At 43.7% G+C, this 19,259-nt stretch overlaps 1 protein-coding gene across 3 annotated transcripts in view; it reads right to left on the reverse strand.

Annotated features, from left to right (window-relative positions):
* Window positions 1–13,408, reverse strand: part of RIC3 (RIC3 acetylcholine receptor chaperone) — a 31,268-nt gene extending 17,860 nt beyond the window's left edge. For all 3 annotated transcript variants that reach the window (XM_074954975.1, XM_074954976.1, XM_074954974.1), the window contains exon 1: window positions 13,137–13,408. In XM_074954975.1, the coding sequence (XP_074811076.1) occupies window positions 13,137–13,386 (250 nt within the window). In that variant the 5' untranslated portion in view covers window positions 13,387–13,408. The remainder of the gene's footprint in view (window positions 1–13,136) is intronic.
* Window positions 13,409–19,259: the final 5,851 nt, after the last annotated feature.

The raw sequence follows: 19,259 nt of genomic DNA on the forward strand, positions 1-19,259 counted from the left end.
AATCATTTTCACTATGTAAAGTCTTATTGAAATCAGTGCACAAGTATTCCGTGTGTTGCAAAAGGAAGTCATAGAGCTTTGACCAAAAATAATGAAAAGTAGTTTTAAAAAGCAATTTTCACAAATATGTAATATAAAACATTATTTCATATTTGGTATTAGTTGCTTATAAAAGACCGTGTTTCCATATTAAGCACTTGGTGGCATGACAGAGGGACAAATACAAACACATAAGTATGCAGTTGCCCATCTCAATGGGGAAAACAGATTTACAACATCTTGATTTAAAAAAAAAATAAATGTGCATAGAGCCAATATTTCAGCCCAATACCACTTGAAACAGTTCCCTAAAAAACCAGTTGATTGTGAAAATTACAACAAACCCCCTAAATGGGTGCTAGTATCAGTTTTCAGTGCTGTGTGTATGTGTGTCATGTGAATTTAGTGCTTGTAAAAGATGCCTGGTTGATATTCCTAGAAAATGAAATCCTCTAGCCACAGAACAGCTACAACGTACGCTCTTCCAGTGTGAACTTCCTCACCCAGCTCTGCCACTGGATGTAGTTCAGTTTCCATACTCAGTCACTCCTTGACCTCTCTGTGGAAGCCATCAACAAGGTTACTAATTGATACCATTGTACTGGGTTTTATGATATGGACAGTAATCCATGGACAACTGGACTGAGACCACCAGATTTCACAGAGGCTGCTGAGCATCCATCAGACAGTAAAAACTTAAATTCACAACTGTCCTGGGCTGGCTGCAAATTGACCATTGGAGAAGGGTTCCAGATTTCATTATCTGAAATGGGTCCTTCTGATTACACTATTCACATGTTACTATTCACTAGTGACTTTAATTTCTCCTTTATGCCACCCAAGAGGGTGAATGTTTATTATTATTTGTGTTGCCCCAACAGTTTGCTAGATGATTTACAAAAAATAACATACAAAAGATTGCTGCCCTGAGAGCTTGCAAATCCAAATAGATGGTGTGTGAAGATGAATATAAAGCAGCTCTGTGGACTGATAAGCATACATCTTTTTAGTGCCACAACTTTGTTTGGATTAATTTTTATCTTCTTTTACTCGTTCAATACTACCCCTTATTTTGTACACTTTGTCAGGGTTCCTTTCTAAACTATCGTCTTCAAGCTCTCTTCAGATGGAAGTTCTTTATATCTCTAATACTTTTTATTCGCTGTCATTGAACCCCTCCACTATTTTTGCAACACCTGTTCTGAGAAAGGTGATCTTTAGCCTGTGTAATAGTGTATCACTGGTTTATATAATGGGGTACTGTGGATGCAATTAGATGGTATTGGCCTCCGGGAGCTATCCCAGAGTGCTCAATTGTGACCGCTCTGGACAGCACTCTCAACTCAGATGCACTGGCCAGGTAGACAGGAAAAAGCCCGCGAACTTTTGAATCTCATTTCCTGTTTGGCCAGCGTGGCAAGCTGCAGGTGAGTGCAGAGCTCATCAGCAGAGGTGACCATGATGGAGTCCCAGAATCGCAAAAGAGCTCCAGCATGGACCGAATGGGAGGTACGGGATCTGATCGCTGTATGGGGAGAGGAATCCGTGCTATCAGAACTCCATTCCAGTTTTCAAAATGCCAAAACATTTGTCAAAATCTCCCAGGGCATGAATGACAGAGGCCATAACAGGGACCCGAAGCAGTGCCGCGTGAAACTTAAGGAGCTGAGGCAAGCCTACCAGAAAACCAGAGAGGCAAACGGCCGCTCTGGGTCAGAGCCCCAAACAGGCCGCTTCTATGATGAGCTGCATGCCATTTTAGGGGGTTCAGCCACCACTACCCCAGCCGTGTTGTTTGGCTCCTTCAACGGAGATGGAGGCAACACGGCAGCAGGTTTTGGGGACGAGGAAGATGATGATGATGAAGTTGTAGATAGCTCACAGCAAGCAAGCAGAGAAACCGGTTTTCCCGACAGCCAGGAACTGCTTCTCACCCTGGATTTGTAGCCAGTACCCCCCGAACCCAACCAAGGCTGCCTCCCGGACCCACCAGGTGAAGAAGGGACCTCTGGTGAGTGTACCTTTTAAAATACTATATATGGTTTAAAAGCAAGCATGTTTAATTTGCCCTGGCATTCGTGGCGCTCCTGGATGTACTCCCAAAGCCTTTGCAAAAGGTTTCTGGGGAGGGCAGCCTTATTCCAACCACCATGGTAGGACACTTTACCACACCAGGCCAGTAGCACGTACTCAGAAATCAATGTAGAACAAAGCATTGCAGTGTATGTTTGCTGGCATTCAAACAACATCTGTTCTTTATCTCTCTGTGCTATCCTCAGGAGAGTGATATCATTCATGGTCACCTGGTTGAAATAGGGTGCTTTTCTTAAGGGAACATTCAGAGGTGCCCGTTCCTGCTGGGCTGTTTGCCTGTGGCTCAACAGAAATGTTCCCTGCTGTTAGCCACAGGGAGTGGGGAGGTGCTAGCCACACGCTGGGGGGAGGCAAATTGCGACCTTGGAACGAAAGCACATGTGCTGTGTATGTAATGTTAACAGCAAGGTTTGCTGTGAAAGAGTGTACCCATTGTTCTACAAAATGTGTCTTTTTAAATACCACTGTCCCTTTTTTTTTCTCCACCAGCTGCATGTGTTTCAAGGATCACAGGATCTTCTCCTTCCCAGAGGCTAGCGAAGATTAGAAGGCGAAAAAAACCAACTCACCATGAAATGTTCTCTGAGCTCATACTGTCCTCCCACACTGACAGAGCACAGACGAATGCGTGGAGACAGACAATGTCAGAGTGCAGGAAATCACAAAACGACCAGGAGGAGAGATGGAGAGTAAGTGGCGGGCTGAAGAGAGGGCTGAAGCTGAAAGGTGTCGGCAGCGTGATGAGAGGAGGCAGGATTCAATGCTGAGGCTGCTAGAGGATCAAACTAATACGCTCCAGCATATGGTTGAGCTGCAGGAAAGGCAGCTGGAGCACAGACCGCCGCTACAGCCCCTGTGTAACCAACCGCCCTCCTCCCCAGGTTCCATAGTCTCCTCACCCAGATGCCCAAGAACGCGGTGGGGGGGCCTCTGGCCACCCAGCCACTCCACCCCAGAAGGTTGCCCAAAAAACAGAAGGCGGGCATTCAATAAGTTTTAAAGTTTTAAACTTTTAAAGTGCTGTGTGGCCTTGTCCTTCCCTCCTCCACCACCCCTCCCCGTGCTTCTCTCCTCCACCACCCCTCCTGGGCTACCTTGGTAGGTAGTTATCCCCCTATTTGTGTGATGAATTAATAAAGAATGCATGAATGTGAAGCAACAATGACTTTATTGCCTCTGCAAGCGGTGATCGAAGGGAGGAGAGGAGGGTGGTTAGCTTACAGGGAAGTAGAGTGAACCAAGGGGTGGGGAGTTTCATCAAGGAGAAACAATCAGAACTTTCACACCGTAGCCTGGCCAGTCATGAAACTGGTTTTCAAAGCTTCTCTGATGCGCACCGCGCTCTCCTGTGCTCTTCTAACTGCCCTGGTGTCTGGCTGCGTATAAATAGTGGCCAGGCGATTTGCCTCAACCTCCCACCCCGCCATAAATGTCTCCCCCTTACTCTCACAGATACTGTGGTGTGCACAGCAAGCAGTAATAACAGTGGGAATATTGGTTTCGCTGAGGTCTAACCGAATCAGTAAACTGCGCCAGCGCACTTTTAAACATCCAAATGCACATTCTACCACCATTCTGCACTTGCTCAGCCTGTAGTTGAACAGCTCCTGACTACTGTCCAGGCTGCCTGTGTATGGCTTCATGAGCCATGGCATTAAGGGGTAGGCTGGCTCCCCCAGGATAACTATAGGCATTTCAACATCCCCAACGGTTATTTTCTGGTCTGGGAAGAAAGTCCCTTCTTGCACCTTTTGAAACAGACCAGAGTTCCTGAAGATGCGAGCGTCATGTACCTTTCCCGGCCATCCCACGTTGATGTTGGTGAAACGTCCCTTGTGATCCACCAGCGCTTGCAGCACTATTGAAAAGCACCCCTTGCGGTTTATGTACTCGCCGGCTTGGTGCTCCGGTGCCAAGATAGGGATATGGGTTCCGTCTGTGGCCCCACCACAGTTAAGGAATCCCATTGCAGCAAAGCCATCCACTATGACCTGCACAATTCCCAGGGTCACTACCCTTGATATCAGCAGATCTTTGATTGCGTTGGTTTCTTGCATCACAGCAGCCCCCACAGTAGATTTGCCCACTCGAAATTGATTCCCGACTGACCGGTAGCTGTCTGGCGTTGCAAGCTTCCACAGGGCTATTGCCACTCGCTTCTCAACTGTGAGGGCTGCTCTCATCTTGGTATTCTTGAACTTCAGGGCAGGGGAAAGCAAGTCACAATGTTCCATGAAAGTGCCCTTACACATGCGAAAGTTTCGCAGCCACTGGGAATCGTCCCAGACCTGCAACGCTATGCGGTCCCACCAGTCTTTGCTTGTTTCCCGAGCCCAGAATCAGCGTTCCACGGCATGAATCTGCCCCATTAGCACCATGATGCCCGCATTGCCAGGGCCTGTGCTTTGAGAGAAGTCTGTGTCCCTGTCCTCATCACTCTCGTCACCCTGCTGCCATCGCCTACTTGCCCGGTTTCGCTTTGCCAGGTTCTGGTGCTGCATTTACTGCTGGATAATGCGCGTGGTGTTTAATGTGCTCCTAATTGTCAAAGTGATCTGAGCGGGCTCCATGCTTGCCGTGGTATGGCGTCTGCACAGAAAAAAGGCGCGGAATGATTGGACAGAGGGAGGGGCGACTGATGACATGGCTTACAGGGTTGGCTTACAGGGAATTAAAATCAACAAAGGGGGTGGCTTTACATCAAGGAGAAACAAAAACAACTGTCACACAGAATGGCCCCCTCAAAGATTGAACTCAAAACCCTGGGTTTAGCAGGCCAATGCTCAACCCACTAAGCTATTCCTCCCTCTGGTATTTCAGGCAGGACTTCCTGGAGGGAGCGGGGAAGCAAATGAATACAAAACAAATCTGGTCTATTTCTTGTTTTGATCCACTCCATCTATCTTTTACATCATTGGCTGGCTGCAGATGGTGCAGGACTGCAAGCCATCCTCATCTCCTGCCTGCTCACCATAAGATGGGATAATATGACTGCCTGCAGGACTAAAGAGAATGACCTGGTCGAGTCACTCCTAATTTAGTCCCTGCACCCATATCTGCCCAGGCGCTCCTGACCAACCTTACCGAGGCGGCCAGGAGCACCTCGGACATGATGAGGATGGTTTTCAGGCCTATTGCACCCTCTGCTGCCACAAGGCAATGTGTTGCTGCTGCTGTGTAGCAATGCAGTACCACGTCTGCCAGCACCCAGGAGACATACAGTAACAGTGAGCTGAGCAGGCTCCATGCTTGCCGTGGTATGGTGTCTGCAGAGGTAACTCAGGAAAAAAGGCGCGAAACGATTGTCTGCCGTTGCTTTCACAGAGGGAGGGAGGGCCTGATGACGTGTACCCAGAACCACCCACGACAATGTTTTTTGCCCCATCAGGCATAGGGATCTCAACCCAGAATTCCAATGGGCAGCAGAGACTGCGGGAACTGTGGGATATCAACCCACAGTGCAACGGTCCGGAAGTCGACTCTAGCCTCGGTACTGTGGAAGCACTCCACCGAGTTAATGCACTTAATGCACTTAGAGCATTTTGTGTGGGGACACACACAATCGACTATATAAAAACGATTTCTAAAAAACCGACTTCTATAAATTTGACCTAATTTCGTAATGTAGACATACCCTGAGACAGACTCACTTAGTTCCGCTAGATGTACTTCCACCTGTTTTGTGCTGAGAGTCTGTATCCCCACATCACTATGTGGTGGGATTAAATCCCCTATTCCAAAAAAGGTTCATATCTTTCCAGATTAGCACCCAGCCAAGAGGATGCCAGAATTGTCCTTAATAGCTATTCTTACTTTGCAGGTACCAGGGAATAAAGGACTTCTGCCCTCCAGGACCAAAACATTCCTAGAATAGTGTGACTTACACTCCATATTCTTTATGGAAATATGCTTATGATATTGCTATGGTATAACATTTTATGCAAGATAGGTCATGTAAGGTATCATCGGAAAGGTTGTAATTTACTGAATGTGATTATCCAATTTGTATGCATGTATCATTTCTGTATCTAAAGTTAGGAATATGGACTATTTAACAATTACAACTGGGTGTGTATTTGGGATACACTCACCAGACAACAGGCCATCAGTCTTGATGGGCCATTAGGAAGAAACAATAAGACTTTGAAGATACTAATCTCTCTCCTTCCTGAGAGGCCTCCTGGAACATAGTTGTGACACTACTAGAGCTGGTGGTCCTGTCACCTGGTTCTAAAAACCATCTTGGACTTCTGGTAATTTTCCACTAAAATGAAAGGGCGGTCAAGACTGGGAAACAAAAGATTCCTGCCTTATGCAAATCTTATTTAAGGCTGGGAAATAAGGCAAATAAGACTCTTCTCCATTGCCTTCCTGCCCAAGAAGAAAGACTGCTGGAAGTACCTGAAGAGACAAAGGAACTGAGCGGTGGGAAAGTCCAGACTAAGACAGGTGTCTAGTCTGTAAAGAGAAATAACTGGAACTCTGAGCTACAGAAACTCTGCAACTTGCCTAAAACAACATTTAGGGTGAGAAATTACTTCTTGAAACCAGTCTCTTTAAGATCTTAAGCTTAGTATGCATGTTTTGTTTTATTGGCTTGGTAATCTGCTTTGTTCTGTAGGCTATCCCTTATAATCACTTAAAATCTGCCTTTTATAGTTAATAAACTTGTTTTGTTTAGTATTAAAACCAGTTTGTGCAATTTCTAACTGGGGGGGATAAGAAGTTGTGCATATCTTCCTCCACCTTGAGGGAGGGGGCGAATGTATGAGCTTACATTGTATAGCTTTCTCTACAGCGCAAGACAGTATTATTAGGGTGTACTTTTCAGAGGGGAGCTGTACTTGAGTGTTGGGTGATTTCCTAGCTGAGCCTTCTCATAGAGAGGTGTTTGCAGATTCTGTGTGGTTCTGCAGCTGGTGCGTTCCTACCTGTGTGTGCGTGTGCTGCCAGAGGCCAGAGAGTCTAATTCAGCAAAACAGGGAGATGGAGGCCGGGCTAGTGAAGCAGGCAGGCTCAGTGAAATCCCAGTGCATCAGGTGGAATCCCAGAAAGGGGGAGTGGGCTCCAACCCATCACAAACAGTCTATTACAATTTATTTTTATCCAGCAGTTATTAAACTGTCTTCCTTCTCTTTCAACTTGAGTTCATTAAATATTCTGCATCAGTAAGATGATGTGACACCTCTCTCTTCCCTCCTGCCCCTAACCAAAATACGAATCCTGATAGAGCCCAGATCCACATTCCTGTTCTGTCCCTTTTGCTATCTGAGTAACACTGCAGATCTAGTCCCCAATACTGGTAGCAAGTACTTCTTCTATAGGTCCCTTTAATGCTTTGGGAAGGGGAAAGTACTCTCTCATGGCAGGCTTTATGCAGCCTTTTCTTAAGCTTAAAAATATCATGTCATGGCCCTTTTAAATGGTTTTCTAACTCATTCCTGACTAAGACTATTACAATCCTGCAGAGCTGGATACCAGATGTAGAAGCCTCAGATACCATTCCTTGAATGTCTTTGCAGTTTAGTTAACCTAAATCAGAATTTTGTAATACATCACATCACCATTCATATTAGCTAAAATTAGATAGTAAGGGCAAGCTCCCATTAGCCCTGTTAACTTTAGTGGGACTACAGATTCAAATATGAGAAGTAAGTGTCAAACTGACATTTGCACTGTATTCGTGTGTGTTAAGAGGTTGAGTTTTCTCTAGAGTGAAGGTGAAATCCTATTTAGAAATTGGACAGCATGTCATAATCACAGAGTTTATTCACCCTGCAACTGATTAAAAGAAGTTTTAAACAATCTATTCTGATTTAAATATGATTAAGGAAGAGGATACAATAATCCACGTCAAACTCCAAGTGATAATATTCAGAGACCAGTAACAGCTACTTCAGTAAGGATACTGCATGTGGTGCAGCTAGCGAGAATCTTTTAATTGAGTGTTACTGCACCCAGCTTGACTATTTATCAATATCTACACATTTTATTTCTCATTAAGATTAAACTGTTTAAATCATAAAACTGGATTTAAGGTGTAATACAGGATTCGGCCGTAGCTGGCTAGCTGCAAAGTGCTGACTTTTGATATCAAAGTATATATAACCCACCGTCATGTTTAATTTGTAATCCACCTATACAGGCCTCTATAGTACTTATATGGCTTCACTGCTGTAATATCTGAGTGCTCACAATCTTTAACTTATTTATCCTCAAACGTCTGTGAGGCAGGAAAGTACTATTATCCTCCTTTTACAAATCAGGAACAGACACATAGAGGCTAAGTGACTTGCCCATGATGACAGAGGAAGTCTGTGGCAGAGCACAGAAATGAACCTAGGCTAATGTCCTAACCACTCCACAAACTGATCAATCAAACACTAGTTAAACGGACACATGATGCAGCACCTAGGGTAAGAAGCCTAGGAGTCAGAAGACATAGGGTCTGGTCACAGCTCTGCGACCGGCTTACTGTGTGGCACTAGTTAGGTCATTTCACGTCTGTGTTTCAGTTTTCTAATATAAACTTTGCTACTTTTGTAAAGTGCTTTGAGTTCTAAGGATGGAAGCCATTATATAAAAGTGCTAGTTGTTAACTAAATGAGATTTTTATGTCTAACTTAACTATTACATTCTGAAACAAAATAATAAAATAAAAACTCTTCTATATTAATCAAAATACACAAGGTAAAGTTTGTTTTTATATAACTTTCCAGCTATCTGAAAAGTGGCTTCACGATGAACTTCAAGTCCCATGTAAAGCACAGAAGAGCTAGAACAAACCATGAAGGAAGCACCTACTCCCTCAGACATTCTGCTACTACCCTAAATTGCAAGAATAGCGGTAAAAAGAAAAGGAGTAGTTGTGGAACCTTAGACATTAATAAATTTATTTCATCAAATAAATTTGTTAGTCTCTAAGGTGCCACAAGTCCTCCTTTTCTTTTTGCGGATACAGACTAACACGGCTACAACTCTGAAACCTGTCATTAAGAACAGCAGTGAGATACAAAAACATCCTTGACTTTAGGAATGCAAATTCTATTATTGTGAGAAATCTACCTTCAAATTATACTTATGACTCTTTATAATTAAGGGTTGCATCAGTTTATGCTTTTCATTATAGGGAGTAAAGAACGAACGTTTTTTCTGACAATCATTGATATTAGGAATTAAAAAAAAAAATCTGATTACTCAGTACATCTCCCTCCCATTTCCTACAATATATTTTCTCATGTTTTGTCCAGTCCAGTTTTATATGTTATAAGCCAGGGTGCTTCTATCACTTGCTTTTGAGAGACCATTCTACAAACTAATGCACCTCACTAAAAATTAATGCAGTTTTTCCCGATATTTAATCTAAAGTTTTCCTCCAGCCACCGAATCACTTTTATTGCTTTTCTCTCTAGTTTGCCCATATCTTCCTACTGGGAACTGAATGCATTATTCCAGGCACAGTCAAACCAAACAAAGATCATACCTCTACCTATAGGAGGCCCAAATTATGTTAACCTTTTTCAAGCCACATTACATTACAAGCAGATGTTTAAATCACTGATCATTAACAGGCCTCTGTCTATTTTCTAGGTTTTCAACTCCCACTAGATCTGTGTTTTGGTTATTTTTCTTCACATGTGTTAGTTTACATTTTCCCCCAATATGACTTGTTTTATTTTCTTGACACAACTTGTCACTTGAGCTACTGCTAATTATTAAGGCAATGGTGAAGACAACTATATATGCTTTTGGTATAGGCAACTGGTGTAATTTCTCCTCAGGATGTACTGGACACAGTATATATTTCTTATATAAACCCAGTTTAGAACTGCTTTTCAGAGAAGGGTTCTTGCTGTGTTCTTAAAAGTTTAAAGTTGGAAAAAAACATTAAGATATTTTAGGAATATACATCTTATGAAATTATATCAAATGATTATGCACACATTTTATAAGATTAAACAAAAATTAAACACGGCAAGGAGAGGGAGCAGGGAGGAGAGAAGGCGTAAAGGACAAGATAGTTACCCTAAACAGAAAAGTTCTCACTACCTGGAGCCTCCCTGACCGAAGGAAATTCAAATGCTAATTGTGTCAAGATCCAGTTGCTCAAAACTGATCTAAAGTAGAATCTGTTGTAAGATCAAAATACTGGTGAATGATTTTGATTTTATGATGCAGAATTTTTAATAGAGAACTAATTGCAAATTAACTGCAAATCCATTGTCCAGGACTAGTTTTTGCAATGCAGATGCAAAGTGGTTTTGTGGTTTGTTTAAAAACAAAACAAACAAACAAAAAAAATAGTGAATAAAATACACAGGATGCACTGCTGAGGACTATATTTTAAAGTACTTCTTTTAGGTGTCTGTTTCGGCTTTATTCCTCTAACCAATAACGTATTTCAAACTCTTAAAAATATTTGAGGATTTTACATAATGTAAACAGGCATTGCAGATTTAAGTAGATACAAGAGTTTTGCGAAATAAAATTAAAGTAGCCTTTTGCATGACGGCATAGTGGACATTACAAAGATACATCACCCATGCTGCTTAACTCCTACGTTAGTGTGGTTTACTGCTTTCTTAAATGAAAAAAATACGTCTGAACGCTGCTTTACTGAGACAGTAGTTGACATAGCCACTAAGTTATAGACTTGTATGATAAATCTCTTTTAGACAATGTCTGATTCTAACAAATAGCAGAAAACTATAAGCATGTTTTATTCAAACTAAAGTTGAGGCATTTGCGTTAGGTTTAAAAATGACATTATCTGATTGAATTTCTAGGGCATTTAAACAGTAACTACAATATCAGTTTGTTCAAGAGGACAACTAGTGACAAGAAAATGAATCACAGCTATTTAATCGAGATTTACTTATTTTTTTATGGAAAAATAAAGTTCAGTCTGTGTAACAACTGTAATGAAACCACTGACATCAAACTGAAAAGTAGACTATAAACTTAAACTGAAGTTGTGCAGCTGACAGAGGTTACATCCTCATCAGAGTAAGGCATCTGTGATCAGTCCCAGAGGCTGCTGAGCACTGTCCCTGATCCAGCAACACACAAACTCAAGCTTAACTTTAAGCATGAGAGTGGCCCTACTGAAGTCAAGAGCTTAGTGTTCTGATGGATTGGGGACAGAGAGCTCAGCACTTTGCTAGCTCAAGTCCTTAGCAAAAAAACTAACACCAGACATAAGCATTTTCTTTCTGCCTTCCATCTTGAAAGTGAGATGACAAAACTACATACAAAAAAAGCTTGTAAAGCTGTACTGAAGTCATTTGCAAATATGAACATTTGCAACAAGTTTGGATTTGTGTATCTCTACTAGATACTTCAGGGTGCAAAATGGTGTCGTCTAGCAAGTTTGCCTTTATAAGAACATCTTTCAGTTGCTTACAAAGGTTATCCCAGGAAGAGTAGAATTAGTAAGATTATTTAACTATATGATCATATCAATGTCACAGAACTAGAAGAAAACGGAATTGATCAAAGGTGGTGTACAACGAAGTCACCTTATTAAATCCCCATTCCTGCAATTAGATCTACTAGTGTGGATCCCTGCCCCCATGCAGAGCCCCACTGATGAAGACAGGACTCTGCACAAGGGGTCTTTCTAGTGGATTATGATTGCAGAGTAAGGGGCAAAGAGGTAAATGTAGCTCAATTAGTGTAATATTTAAAAAAATAATTTTACTGTACATAAATATAATCCTAACTATACGACATGTAAAATGGTTGTTATAAAAACTTGATAGATTGGTAACAAAATCAGAAATAATATTGGAGTAGGAAACTAAACAATGTAGGTGATTTAAATGAATTTTTATTTCATGACACTTCAAAAACAAAATGTAAAAACATAAGAAAATGACTTTCAAATAAATGACAACACAACGAATGAAGGATATTGTAATTTGCTCTCCCTTTACATAACTCAGACAAAATTTACTACACACATTAAGAAATAAAACTCAAATGAAACTTGAGAGTTTTGATTAAAAGGTTTTTGGGAAAGAAGAAATGTAAATCATGTCAGAGATGGAAACACTGAGCTACTACTCCGCCTTTGAAATTCCACGGTATACAAAAGATCTCTGAAATGAAAACAAGAACAGGTGAGATGGAAAAACAGTTGGGTGAATTATATAATACTTTTCATTCCAAAAGCCACCAACGCATTTTATACAAGCATTGCACAAACACCATGATAGAAATGAAAGCTGTAACCTTGCAGGAGCAGAGCTGCAGCCAAACAGACACTATAGAATACTAGGGGGGAATTTTTGGCCAGACAAACATATTCTTACAAAACAGTGCAATGAAATGATCATTTCAACTTGCAAATCTGCAGATCCCATAGTACTTTACACCCACAAGTGAGAAACGCAAAGTATTAATATGACTTTATGCCTACCTACAGTAGTATTTTAAACTTGGTACCTAAGCTTCTATTGCTACCAGTTAATGCTAAATGTAACTCATTATGAGACTCTTGGAATTATAAACATCATCCATAAACACACAAAGCGCCTTGTGACCAGCTTTTTGCCATGTTTTGTGCAGCACCTAGCACAACAGGGCCTTGGTCCAAGACTAGGGCTCCTGAGCGGTAGGTAACACAAATAATAAAACGCTGCCAGTTGTGGCTGGTGCCGAGACCAGGCTAGTCCCAGGCTAGGTGGGTTTCCCTACGGTCGGATGAAAGCGGGGGGCGGAGGGGCAGAAGCTTCTTTTGCCGGGGAAGCTGCCCGGTGGGATCAGACACAGCAAGCAGCAGACACCTCCCCCGTCCCCTCTTCGCACAGGGGCCCAGAGTTAGAGTGGGCCACCCACCCACCCCCTGCACCCGAGAGCGGCACACAGCGAGGGGCCTCCGCGAGGAAGGGGGTGCATAAGACGGGAAGGGGGGGCGGGAGACCAGCCCCAGGCGTGGGGGTGGCAGCTCAGCAGCCGAAGCCCCTGAGGGCGCGGGGCCAGGCCCCGGGGAGGCCTCTTACCCTCGGGCGGGGTAGGCGGCGCGCTGCCGGGCTCCTGCCTCCCGCCCCGGGACAGGAAGGTCCGAGGCAGGAGCAGCGAGACGCACAGCACCAGGCACGAGACCATCGCCACCTTCCGGACGGTCGGATACGACATGGCCGCCCCCAACGGCCGCACGCGCCAGAGACAGACGAGCCAACCACCCCCCCCGCAACCGATCGGAAACCATGGAGCGCCACGGGAACCGGCAACCGGCCCCAAGAGTAACATCCGCTGCTGCGGCCCGTGACGTATTTCCGGCGCGTGCTGCCTGGGCTCTGGGGAAGGTGCAGGCTCAGACTCCGCCTTCCTCGCAATTGGCTGATTATCAAGCATGTCCGAGCGGCGGGAGCATGCGCACTAGCGACCGCTGGGCTAGAGCCGCCCGCTGCCCTGATTGGCTCGGGTCAGCCTCTGCTGCTCCCCGTCCCCGAGCCGAGCCGAGCCGCGCCCGGGGGGGAGGGGCGGAGCCACGCATCTCCACCGCGCCCCTGCGCCGACGGCGCGAGCCGGAGCCCGCCGAGCGGGGAGTCAGGGGGCTCAACTCGTCCGAGGCGGAGTTTCCAGTTTCTTCGGTAGGGTCTTCTCCCCTCAGTGAGCATCTTCAGCGCGACAGCCTCACCCTGGAGACCGGGCCCCCGTGTGCTCCCCGCTGCTGGGCTTCCCGTGTGTACGCACCGCCTCACCGCCGCTTACACGCTGGTGGGCTGGGGCCGTAGATAAGGGGGGGACATGGAGGGTGGGTGAGTCCCTGGAATAAAATTCGTCACCTTGCTGCTAATTCCCCTTCTGGGGCAACTGCAAGGGGAACCTTGCGGAGTTTTCCTTTTCCTACAGGCTTTACCCCAGGAATGAGCGATCCAGCTCACTCCGTGTAACTGACATGTAAGGTTAATGCATTATCATAGGCCAATAAGCAGCCTTTGTATGCTGAATAGCCTATCTCGCTATGTAATTTTTTTTCACTGTACACTTTTCCTCACTCCCACCCAGAGGTTTGGTTCTGTGTCCTATGCTAAGAAAGGCACAAGATGGTGTATGTGCAAGGCTAATGGAGTGCATACAGGTCTTAGCAACACATTAAGAACAAAAACAAAATGCAAATGAGAAATGGTGTTTTTTGACAGCTAATAACTTGGCCTAACCTAAATTATTCTTTATCAGGATAGCAAATGTCACCTCCCTGCCCTAGGACTATCCCCTTCCTAAATTTCAAAGAGCTGCTGCAGATACTGGAAGTATTAGACTTAAAAAAAAAAATAATGGAAGATAATAGGCAATCTAACTATGGGGTCACTGCTGCACTCCCTATAATATACGTAAGGGAGCACATGATGGTGGTGTCTGGCATGAAGATTTTATTGGCATTTGTGTTTTACAGCTTGTTAGTAACCTCACCTTCCCAGTGAAGGGGAGAGTAGTGCACACCGTAAAGGACAGTGAGAGAGTTTAAAAACCATTAAAGTACTTTTTTTGTATCCTTCCACTTGTAATGCCAAGTTTCCTCAATATCATGAATCCAAGTGTACAGACTTCAAGGAGAGGGATATCCATGTTCCAAACGCCAGTGTCATTTGTACCTCTGCCAGTACCCCTACAGCCCAAAGAGATGTGAGAAGTTACCTTACAAACAGATTGCCTGTCAATTAAGTGAGTTAAGAGATTTATTGAAAACAGAGGAAGGCATAGTAAAACAGAAGTGGTTTGCATATCACATTTAGATTCACACATCTCATAAGCTGGAAATGCCCAAGGTACAGCAAAAGAATCATTTCGTAAATATTCTGACCATTTGCTCCTCAACCTAATGCAGCCTTATCTTGGCTGTCCCAGAGAGCTTTCCAGACCTGTTTATCAAGTTCCTTATTCCAGGACAGCTCCCTGGTGATTGAGTTTCTCATCAGGTTGAGAGAATAAACATTTCCATAATTAGTGGCTGAAATCAGGGGTGCCATTCAGAAAAAATGCAAGGAAATACAATGACCAGTCCCTTCATTCTGATAACATCACCTATCTTCCTGGCTCCTAGTTAAGTATTTCAAAGATCACGTCACAGTTCTTTACTTTAGCCATGTTCACTAGTCAAAGCAGGTGGGATTCTAAGGTAAGTATCCATTGTCCTTGGCAAGAGGTATTACATCATGCCTTCTGTCTAGCTGTATCCAGATAAATTTGTTAGTCTCTAAGTTGCCACAAGTACTCCTTTTTGCAGATACAGACTAACATGGCTGCTACTCTGAAACCAGTCTGTATAGTGGTCTCTCCAAGTGGCAAGAATAGATTTTTCTTGCTATAAATCCCTCAGACTCCACTTACTGTGAAACAGTGTTGACAAACCCCAGACCCTCTGTCAGTATGATACAATAGTATAGTGTTCAGGTCCAGTATTTTGTGAGCAAGGCTAGCAAGTACTCTATCCCATTGGAAAGAAAAAAATCTCACTTTTTCAACAGGCAGTATAAAACTCCTGTTTCTAGTCCTCTGATGTGTTGCAGGGGATCAGTACTTAAATCTGGATCTCAGCAAGTTAGAGGGAGAATTATGCATGTCCTTTGCCCACCTGCTCCCCATCTGCTGATCCCCATCTCTAAGTCTGGGGGAAGAACAATGCAACAGAGGTGGCACTCTTTCCTTTAACATCCCAAAGCTAGGATGTAACCAGGTTCCCCCCTGGTGATTCTGGACCCAACTCACGCAGCTGCAGATCACCACTAGTATGTGTCTGTCCCAGCAAGGTCCAGTAGAGTGGTGCTTTGGCTGGAGCATTTAAGGAACAAAAATAAGCACAACTCAAACCCAGGATCATCCCACAAACCTTCAGTGAGGCCCCACCCCTCTATTCAAGGTTTGTCTCCCAGTCTTTGCTTCTGCCAATTCCCATCCTAAAATCTGGTCATCCCTTCCAGGAGAGCCAATCCAGCTGGCAAGCAAGCACCATCTCAGGAATACAACCAAACTTCTCTCCCACCAAGAGAACTAGAGCTCTGTTCTCCTTCCTGATCAGCCCTAAATTAGGGTAGGCCTTCTTCTCTTATCTTCCTAGTCCACACCTCGCACTGGGTGCAGGTGTAGTGGGGTATGGCCAGCTGGGTCCACAGGCATTCCCTAACTCTTTCATTACCAGTGAAGAGCCTGTCTGCCTCCTCAACCCCTTCATTGCCTCTGTGGGGCCTCTCTGGCTCATCACACAGGGATCTGTGGGTTTTTCATTCCCTCATCCTTAATATGCAGGGGAGATTGTTTGGGTTCTATAGGATGTAAAGCATTTCTTGTGAGCTGCTGGGTGTCCTCTGCTCTTCTTTCACTTCAGTAGGATTTTAGGGGGCACTCAACAGTACTCAGGTGGCTTTGAGCACCTTTCAGGATTGGGCCTTGAGTTCTCTTTTCGAGAAAATAACAGAAGCATTCGTTTTGAACAAACACATAATGTTTGTGGACTATATGAGGAAAAACCTAACATTGGGTATATTAGGTTGGATAAAAATGCTCTTAATTATTTCAGAATCCAGTAGGATATCTTGAGATTTTTAAAGGGTTTTGCAGCAAGTCTTTATTTAAAATTGACTAAGTGGTCAAGACTTAATAAGGTTATTTCCACTTACACATATTCCATTTATTGGTGACTAAACATCCAACAAAGTTCTCAGCAGAATGTCAGTTCAAACTTGCAAAAAACTATGGATCATACTTTTCTGAAGGAAAGATGTAAGAAGAAAGAGTACGAGAAGATTACAGCAAGGAGTAATTTTGGATCCACTATTTACAATACAGAGTATTGTTCGTGTATTTATGTATTCAGTGCACTTTGGTACACTTTTTTAAAATGTTTTTTCCTAACTGCACCAAGAAACACTCATTGAAAGGGGTCTACATTAGCTATTTCCCCTTAAAATTTCCCATTGCTGTCTAACCCCATTCAGAACAAATCTTGATGACTTAGCATTCCAAACTGCACCAAGAAACACTCATTGAAAGGGGTCTACATTAGCTATTTCCCCTTAAAATTTCCCATTGCTGTCTAACCCCATTCAGAACAAATCTTGATGACTTAGCAATTAAAATTCCAGCAGCTGCCTGGGATTTGTCTGCTTACGAATTGTTACTAGCACAGCTGGAGCTGCTACAGTGGAAAAAAATAGCAGGGGGAAAAAAGGCAAATTTAGACAATGCCTTGATTACTGTGTCCCTCTGTACTACGTATTTACTGAATCCTTCCGTGAGTGTATTTATTTAAATATAAAGGAAAGAACTAAAAATCTGTCACAACTACTAAAACTGCCAAAAACATCCTAGAATATATTTGGAGTGATTTTTTTCAGGAGGAAGTCTTAAATCTGAAGATTGCAAATAATTTGTAAGCGTGGGCTGCTGTTGTGTAAGCCGTCTCTCACACTACATTTCTAATAAACTCTACTCTGCTCTCACTATTGCTAGGGTGAGAGAGGTTCTGTGTTTATACTGGTTCATTCTCACAATCATAGGCAGAAATTGCATCACATCAAATTAAATGTCATGGTTTCGTATTTCCATTATATTTATATTACACTAGATTACTGTAGTTGAATTAGACTATTTTCCAGAGGGCCTGGGTTGCAACTGCTGTTTTTAACTCACTTTCCACAAGTAATTGAACTTGAACCGAGGACTGACCTGCTTTCCGCTAAGGCACAGCAGATCACTACGAAGGCACAACACTGAAAGGTCTCAAGTTACTATAAAAGTAAAATCACAGTGTAAGGACTTCTGAACACTTGGAAACCATTCTAATGGTTCCAGTAATTGTTCTTCTACAATGCTTCACCTCTGGGGAGAGGGCAGCCTTTAGCTGATTTCCCATTAATGAGAGCCCCTGTGGACTGTCTCCTTCAACAGCCCAGTAGGTTTTTTACCAATTCTCAATGGTCTTGTCACAGTCTTAGTGGGACTCATTCACCACTCTCTGTAGACTTCTTCCTCCCCGTGGGACTCTTCTTCACCACTTCCTATGCCCTCAGCAGGTACTGATAAAGGTCTGAAAACCAAAAATGATATGGAGTACTCAATGTCTAGTCACGCTGCTCACCTTAGTGAGGTCACAACAAGCTGCATTCCAAATTTTTAAAAATCCCAAGAAAAATATGACAGAAGGTATCGCTCACCACTGTTTTTTGTCTGTTTTGGAACAATGAGGAATTTAACATTGGACTGCAGACTCTCTTGATAATAGCAGGGCAGATTCCTTCAGAGGCAGGTGACTGAGGTTAGTATCCTAGCTCACTCCTCAAAGAGTCTTATGCTTCCAAACAGCATCATCTCTGTCTTCTCTGCATTTAGCTTGAACCAGCTGCTTCACCAATATGCTTTTCTCTTCCAGGCACTATGAAGTCCATATATGAATATTTGTCCTATTTGCTGAGAAAAAAATGTGGAGCTGGTTTTTGTCTTATGATCTCTTGTGGTGGTGGGCACTCACCCATGGAGCACCCCCTTGTGGCCCAGTGCAGAACCGCATGGTAAATCTCTGCCTCACTTTCCCCAGTGAGCTTTCAGTGAGTTCAATTAAGTGTTTACAGACTGAATGGTGCCCTTTGTGGGGTCTGATTTATTTAATCAAAGACCAAACAAAAACACACGGAAGTCTTCACTTGAGTGTCCTAGCTGTGGGGAGGGAGTGGGGGTTAATCTTAGTCGGTTTGCCCCATTTGAGTCCATCCATCTCCTCCATATAGGCTCTTTACCACTAAGGCCCTCTCGACCCACACAGCAAAGGTTTCCTTCTCTGGACTCAGGGCCCCTTTAGAGGTCAAATCACTGCAGCTCTTCTTTGAAGCAGTGTGTAATTCCTCTGGGATCTGGACCATCAACTGCTGTCTGGTAAGGTCGTTCTACTGAGACCAGGCCTCCTATGGGCTTGGCATTTGTAACTCTCCCCTTTCAGAACCTCTTCACTCTAGGAGTATGTTTCCTGAATTCTCTTTCCTGCTGAGCTCCCTAGCCAGCTCGCCGAGAAGTCCCTTTCCTGAGGAGCTGTCTGTCTTCTGGCACCTCTTGACAGAGGGCCAGCTACCCTGAGACATCTCTCCAAGACATTTCATGTATGTGACAGAATCAATCCCTGCAGAACC

This window comes from Natator depressus, chromosome 6, assembly GCF_965152275.1.
Source record: "Natator depressus isolate rNatDep1 chromosome 6, rNatDep2.hap1, whole genome shotgun sequence".
Lineage (NCBI taxonomy): Eukaryota > Metazoa > Chordata > Testudines > Cheloniidae > Natator > Natator depressus.